Source organism: Chrysochloris asiatica, unplaced genomic scaffold (genome assembly GCF_000296735.1).
Source record: "Chrysochloris asiatica unplaced genomic scaffold, ChrAsi1.0 scaffold00016, whole genome shotgun sequence".
NCBI classification, from domain to species: domain Eukaryota; kingdom Metazoa; phylum Chordata; class Mammalia; order Afrosoricida; family Chrysochloridae; genus Chrysochloris; species Chrysochloris asiatica.
The window spans coordinates 29,051,414-29,059,747 of NW_006408534.1; the positions used below are offsets into that span (position 1 = coordinate 29,051,414).

At 35.6% G+C, this 8,334-nt stretch overlaps 1 protein-coding gene across 1 annotated transcript in view; it reads left to right on the plus strand.

Annotated features, from left to right (window-relative positions):
* The first annotated feature begins 1,750 nt into the window (after window positions 1-1,750).
* Window positions 1,751-8,334, plus strand: part of SMC6 (structural maintenance of chromosomes 6) — a 106,940-nt gene continuing 100,356 nt past the window's right edge. Inside the window, exons 1-2 of the mRNA XM_006835266.1 lie at window positions 1,751-1,867; window positions 4,473-4,590. Of these exons, the coding sequence (XP_006835329.1) occupies window positions 1,751-1,867; window positions 4,473-4,590 (235 nt within the window). The remainder of the gene's footprint in view (window positions 1,868-4,472; window positions 4,591-8,334) is intronic.

Below are 8,334 nucleotides of genomic sequence, written 5' to 3' on the forward strand. Positions count from 1 at the left end.
TGCAATGCAGAGGCTCCACAGGAAGCCTCCTTCACTGGGCACGTTGTAGCCCCATTTTAGGTATTCTAATCAGCTATAGGCAGAAGACGGACTTACAAGCTTTCTATGGTGATGCTTTTGGCTATTCCTTTCTCTCCTCCTCAAGTGTCTGTTTTATAATGGTATACAAGGGAAACCAAGATTCAAAAGACATCCCAGCATCTTAACATTATTTTCTCCCTTTTACCAATTCAAACCATGCCTCAATCCCTGTTAAATGTATTTTAAGCAAAGAAAAATTAAGGCAATAGCCATAGTAATCATAAAGTTTATTTTCAATCATAGTCTGTCACCTTTGTCTAAAAGTTCATCATTGGTATGTTTAGTAAAATCTTTTGTGTACTTTAAAGTTCATATCTTAGGTCTATATTTTCTATTATCTGTATATTGACCAAGAATAGACAGCACAGAGTATTTCTTTAGGGAACTATTTAGAGAAGCTACTAGAGAATAGGAGTCATGGTGTGTCGCTTGACTGCATAGTTGGTTTGAACCACAAGGTTGTCAGTTTAAGCTCACCAGCTGCTCCTCTGAAACCCTATACGGCGTCTCTAACCGACTTAACAACAGTAGGATAAGCACTCAACCTCAAGGTCAGTTTAAACTGCAATATCTATGGTTCAGACTCACCAGCCTCTCCTTGGAAACTTTATACAAGGTTTTTATTGTTGTTGTTAAGTGCCTTTGAGTTGAATCTTACCCATAGCAACCCTGTATAGGGTTTCCGAGGAGCGGTTGGTGAGCTTGAACCGCCAACCTTGCAGTTCAAATGGCTTTGCAATCTGGCGCATTAACCCACACAGTGCACCACATCAGTACTCCCTATACAGGGTTGGTTGGTTGGTTATGTGCCGTGGAGTCAGTTCCAACTCATAGCGACCCTGTATAGGGTTTCCAAGGCTGTAAATCTTTACGGGAGCAGAAAGCTTCATCTTTCTCCCGCAGAACAGCTGGTAGTTTCAAACTGCTGACCTTGCGGTTTTCAGCCCAATTCAAGGTAGTGTCTCTATAAGTCGGAACTGATTTTATGACACTTAACAACAACAGCAGCAACTATTGCTAGGCAGTATAGCTTCAAAATCTGCTTCTTTGGAGAAAATAATTGAAAACAGAAGGAAATTTTATCTCATTAGATATTACATTATAACTTACAAAAATTGCTCTGGAGTAATTTCAGATGGCATTATGCCATCTTTATTAATAGTTCTAGGGCATATGGTGACTCTGTAGGATCAACGCTGGACTCTGAACCACAAGGTCGGTACTTAGAGCCCCCCAGCCGCTCCTCTGGAGAAAGAGGAGGCTTTCTGCTCTATAAAAATTCATTAGCCTCGGAAACTATGTATGGTCACTGTGAGTCAGAACTGACTCGATGGCTGTTAGCAACACCAACATTAATAGTTCTAGGAAAATAGAAACCATAGTTACATAAATAAAATTGCTAACATTTTATGAGTTTAGAATTCAAAATGTAATTAGGCTCATATAGATAAAATCTTGGTTATGAATAAGTCTGAAAGAAAATTAACTAGTATAGAATGTACAGATAATTGTTTTTACTTTCATTCACAAAGTTAAAAATGCATAGGCATATTACTTAAAACATAATAAGCTTTGTGTTATTTATTCTGTTACATTTAATATATTTGGAGTAGTGATAGATATTATAATTGATTTACATCATCATCATCATTCTATTTATTCAGAACTGATGGCAAAAAGAAAGGATGAAAATTACTTATCTCATGAAAATGCCAAAAGATCAAGACAAGAAGAGGTGGAGGATTTTGATAGAGATGGTGATGAATATAATGGTACCTCTACTTTGGTAAGTACATAGTTACAAAATTATGTTTTCTGTTGATATGTTTCTCATGTTTGATTTATGAATAGTGTGCTTTAATCATTTAAAATCAGGATAGGTAGTACAATTATTTTTTTTAAAGCAAGGGTTGATTTTGAGATTTATAGTATCAATGAAACAAAGACCTGGGTCTTTGAAACGAGCACTAACATTGTCAATGATAAAGGGAAAAAAAGAAGAAAGATACAAATAATATCAGGAAACCTTGGATATGACTACAGCCTACAAATCTCAAAAGAATAATGTTGTTGTAAAGGCCACTGAGTCAGTTCCAACTCAGAGTGACCCTGTACAGGGGTCCCAAGATGTGGCTGGTGAGTTTGAACTGCCAGCCTTGCAGTTCGCAGTCCATTGCTTATTCTACAGAGCGACACCCGGACTCCCCAAAAGGATAATAAGTTTAACTTATTTGTAACTCTACACACATAAATTTGTAACTTATTATATGTGGAGTGTAGATTATTGGCAGGACTGTGGTGAGTACCACACATTCAGATAATCTCAGTCAGCCACTATCTTTAGGGACACTACCATCCGTTTCCTACTGTGGTAAAAATCCCAGGCGCAAGAGATTTGGTTGCTATGCAGTGAGTATGCTGCTCTTGTTTTCATCGGCCTTGACTGATCCTTTTCAAATGGGTTTGAAGACCTCTTGGATACCAAAGTCGTGATCTACAAAAGCAGAAATTTATAAATTAGAAATCATCAAAATTTAAATTTTTTGCTCTACAAAAGAGTATTAAAATGTTAAACTGGAAAGAGTGAGAGATGGAAGAGTTACATTTCATGGGAGAGTTAGAGAAACTGAAAAGGTATAGAAAGTTTTTTAAAAATTGTTATCTGTTTTCTTGATTTAAATATTATAGTGATATCGTCTAAGGTAAGTTAATTGAAATTATTTTTAAATTAAGTGTTTCAGAACATTGGGATGAAGAGGCTTAGAAAGGACTTGTCAGTGAGGTAGAACATGTGGCTATATAATTTTTTATGAGCTTCACAGGTGGGTTCTGAGGGGGTTATAAGGAAACTTAAAGCACTAATATGAGAGAACCTTGATAGCTTGCTAAGGGCAAGAAACTAATCACAAAAGGATACCTAATATATAAGTCTATATTAATATCCAAAATGGATATTAATTTCAAGACTAAATTCAAGTCTTTTTACAGGGGAAGTAGGTTAGTGGTTGCTTAGAACTGAGAGGGGCGAGTTAGGAGAATGATATTGAAGGCTGTAGGTTTATTTTTGTAAATGTAATGAGTGTGTTCAAATGTTAACTGATGATTGCACGTCTAAAAGCATTGAGTTGTACACTTAAACTGCATGTGAACTATCTTGATATAGCTTTTTTAAAAAAAGAAAATAAACATTTTCTACAAAAAAAAAAATTTTTTTTTAAATGCTTGCAAGACAAATGACAAACTGGGAGAAAGTATTTGCAAGCCCTACAGAGCTGACCAAACGAACTCTGATGTTGCATTGGTTAAGTACTTCACTTGGCTGTAATCAAAAGGTCAGTGATTCGAATCCATCAGCTGCTCCTCTGGAAAAAGATATGATAGTCACCTCCATAAAGATTGTTGTTAGATGCTGTTGAGTCAGTTCCGATTCACAGCGACCCTGTATCAGGTTTCCGAAGCTGTACATTTTTATAGGAGCAGAAAGCCTCATCTTTCTTCCATGAAACAACTGGTGGGTTTGAACTGCCTGCCTTATGGTTAGCAGTTCATTGCTTATCTTACAGCACTACCTTTTAAATTTTATTTGGCAGTTCTCCAGTAGGGTTGCTATGAGTTCGAATTGATTTGATGGCTGTTGGTTTAGTTTTTGGTTATCTGAACAAGTACTAGTATTAGTATTACAAATATGTAAGAACTTTAATAACTCAACACTTTAAAAGAAAGCCAATTTAAAATTGGACTTAAAAGTCTTAAAGAGAAATTTCAGCAAAGAAGATCAACAGATGGCATAATAAGTACATGTAATAATATTTGGATCTAATGAGATGTGAAAATTGTTGAATATAATTATTAACATCACATGCAAGGAAAGTTTTGCTGAGGAGAACTCAGGAATGGTTGTTGCAGAAATTTAAGTCAGATTCAGAAGACATAGAATGAGGAATTTAATTGCTGATATAAGATGGATCTTCTCTGAAAGCAGAGAATACTAGAAAGATGTTTGCCTGTGTTTTATTGACTAAAAAAAGGCATTCTTCTGTGTGGATCATATCAAATTCATGAATAACGTTGCAAAGTGTGGGAATTCCAGAACACTTGTACATAGATCAAGAGGCAGTTGTTCAAACAGAGCAAGGGAAACAGTGGTTTCAAATTATTACATGTATGCTAATAAATTGTGACTAATTTAGGGAGAGAGCTTATTAGTTCCATTACATTGGAATAACCATTGAATGGTTCTTAGTTCGTTTGTAGCTTCTTCATTGGTTGAAGTTAACATTGTTTACTCTCTGTAATTTTTAAAATTTATAATGCTCATCTCTTTCCTACTAGCACATGTTTGGATGATTATAGTGAGTTAGATTATTTTTCTCATTTTTTTAAATTAACAGACTGCAGCAGAAGTTGGAATAATTGAGAGTATTCAGCTAAAAAATTTTATGTGTCATTCCATGCTTGGGCCTTTTAAATTTGGTTCTAATGTTAACTTCGTCGTTGGAAACAATGGAAGTAAGTATTTTTGCCCCTCTTCTAATTTGACTTCAAATAGCACTTTGAAATTAGAATACAGTAGATTTTTAAAATACTGGTTACTAGGACTGGTAGGTTTGTAATTTGTATAAATATTATTGTCAGTATTTGCTTAACTCTGGTTTCCGTATTTATGCCCTTAAGGTAGATACCTTCCTGCTTATTATTTTTTTTTAATGCATTTACTTTGTTATTTGTACCACAAAAAAATAGACAAGCAATCCTTATTACAATGGATGCAGCCTTGTACCTTATTGCTGCTGAATGGTATTGTTGTTAGTGCTTTCAAGTCAGTTCCAATTCTTAGTGGCCTCCAAGGCTTTAAATCTTTCCAGGAGCATAAAACCTCATCTTTCTCCCAAAGAGCAACTGGCAGGCTTGAACCACAGAGCTGGTGGTTTGCAATACGTTGCTTATCATATGGAGCCACTGCACTCCTCCTAAATGTTATAATAGTGTATAAATGAATCTTTAAGTAAGAGAAGATAGTATTTGTGCTAGTTCTTAAATGAAAGCTATCTTATGACTCACATTGGGGAAGAAGAACATTGCATATCTACAAAGGTTTAGAGAGATAGAAGTTGGATGTGTCTTCTAAAATTGCATTAACTTTCCATTCAACTTTTCCATGAACTTTTTGAGTCCCCTTTGGATGTAGCTCCATATTCCTTCCATTATGGTGTTCATTGCTCTCTCTACTCTACAATTCAGTAAAAAAGAAGGTGTTTTTAGAGAGGCTGGACTGAAAAGGTATCCATGACACTGAAAGGCCACATAGGACAAGTAGGAAGAAAGACTGATGGATTCTGCTCTTAGGACTTTTCTTCATTACTTTTTTTTTTAAATTAGCTTTTGAAATGATTTTATTACTAAAACGTATGAGGAAATATGAACGTAGAACAACTATGAATTTGATAATCAACAAGAGGGGAAGACTCAGAATAGATACTTGAAAAGCATCCCAACAACTGAGTTGGGTTAACCAATGGTGGTGGTTGTTGTCAGTAGGTGCCTTGGAGTCGGTTCTAACTCATAGCTACAACAGAATGAAATTCTGTCTGGTCCTGTTCCATAATCACAATTGTTACTATGTTTGAGCCCAATATTGCAACCACTGTGTCAATCCATCTATTTGGGGTTCTTCCTTTTTTGCTGAACCTGTGCTTTGCTGAGCATGATGTTCTTTTCCAGGGACTGGTCCTTGCTGATAACATGTCCAAAGTATGTGAGACAATGTCTCACCATTTTTGCTTCTAAGGATTATTCTGGCTATACCTCTTTTAAGACACTTTTGTTTGTTCTTCTGGCAGTCCTTGATACTTCAAATATTCTTCACAAACATATTTTCAGATGAAGTGAGTGTTGCATGAAGTTGGTTGGGACATTTCAGTTGATATTCTATCAGTTCTTGGAATCTTCTTGTTTTTTGCTAATGCCTTTACTGAAACTTGGACTTCTTCCTTTAATACCATTAGTTTTTAATCACTTGCTCTGCCTTTTAAGGTGGTTGAACATAGACCAAGTAATTTCTTCTCTGGTCTTCCTTATTCATTGTCACATTTTCATTTGCATGTAAGGCAAATGAAGATACCAGAGCTTGGGTCAGGAACACCTCAAAGTAACATCTTTGCCCTATAACACTTAAGAGGTGTTTTGTAGTAGATTTGGCTGGTGTAATCCATCATTTGATTTCTTGACTGCTGCTTCCATATGCATTGATTGTGGAACCAAGTAAAATGAAATTGTTGCCAATTTCAGATTTTTCTCCATTTTAGATGATGTTTACTGGTACAGTTGTAAGCATCTTTGTTGTTGTTTTATTATTATAATTATTATTATTGAATTGTAATCCATACTGAAGGCTGTATTCTTTGTCAGCAAGTGCTTCAAATCCTGTTTGTATTCGGCAAGCAAGGTATGTCATCTGTGTCTTTCAGGTTGTTAATGAGCCTTCCAGTCCTGATGCCGCTTTGTTCTTCATGTAGTCCTCAGATTATTTGATTAGCATACAGATAGAATAAGTATGGCGAAAGGCTACAACCCTGATAGACATATTTACTGATTTTAAAACCAGCAGTATCCCTTTGTTCTGTTTGAACAACTGCCTACATGAAAACAATTAAGTGTTCTGAAATTCCTGTTTTTTTGCAATGATTTCCAGAGTTTGTTATACACAGTCAAGTGCTTTTACATAGAGAAAAAACAAACATACAAGGAAATTCGGCTTTCAGCCATGATCGATCTGATTTCCACAATGATACTCCTAGTTCTTGGTGTGGCACTGTGGGTTAATGCGCCAGATTGCAAAGCCGTTTGAACTTCAAGGTTAGCAGTACAAGCTCATCAGCTGCTCCTCAGAAACCCTATAGAGGGTCACTATGGGTTAGAACCCACTTGACGGCACTTAACAACAACAAAAATTCCTAGTTCCATGTTGTCTTTTAACTCCAACTTGAATTTCTGGCAGCTCCCTTTTGATATACTGCTGCAACTATTTTTGAATAATCTTCAGCAAAATTTTACTTTCATTTAATATTGATGCTGTTTGATGATTGCCACATTCTGTTTGGTCACCTTTCTTTTGAATAGACACAAATATAAATCATTCCAATCGATTGGCCAGGTATCTGTCTTCCAATTTTCTTGGCATAAACTAATGAGTGCATCTAGTGGAGTGCTTCATCAGTTTGTTGAAACATTTCAGTTAGTGTTACAGCCTTGTCTTTTACTGATACCATCAGTGCAACTTGGACTTCTTCCTTCAGTATCATCGTTTCTTGATCATACCTTCTAAATAGTTGAGCATCAACCAATTCTTTTTAGTACAGTGAGAATATTCCCACCTTCTTTTTTGGATGTTTCCTGCATTGTTCAGTTTTTTTGCCCATAGAATCCTTCAGTGTTGCAAGCTGAAGCTTGAATGGTTTCTTCAGTTCTTTTAGCTTGAGAAACCTTTTGGTTTTCTAACTCCATATCTTTGTATATTTAATTATAATACTTTACTTTGACTTCTGGAGCTGCCCTTTGAAATTTTCTGTTCAGCTGTTTTACTTCCTCATTTCTACCAATTCACTTTAGTTATTTTATGTTCACGAGAAAGTTTGAGTCTCTTCTGGCATCCATTTTTGTCTTCTTTGTTTCCTGTCTTTCTAATGACCTTTTGCTTCCTTCATGTATGATTTCTTGATGTCATCTTAAACTCTTCTAGTGTTCGGTTGTTAGTGTTTAATTTGCCAAATCTGCTCTTGTTGTTGTTTTTTTTTTTTTTTAAACTTTTTACTGTGATTTGATTGAAGATTTACAGAGTAGATCATAAGTTTTACATTTAACAAATCATTTATTTTGCTTCATTACATAATAGCAATCCCTGCAGTGTACTAACAGTTAACAATACTTATGTCTACTCACATTAACTATTGCATTCCTCCCTGTGTTTCCAGCTACCTTCATCATTCCTCTGCTAACCTCCCTCTTGTCGGATATTGCCTGCCCTGTCACCTATGTTAACATCCATCTATCTACCTGTGAATAATTTTTATTACGCCCCTCACACCCCAAGAACCCCCATTGATAGTTTCTTTTATTAAGAAAACTTTTTACAACATTAGTCTCATACACTATTTATCCTTTTGTGAATGACTAATTTCATTCAGCATAGTACTGTGAAGTGTTTCACAGATACATCATTATTCTTCAGTGTTTTGTAGTATTCCATTGTATGTA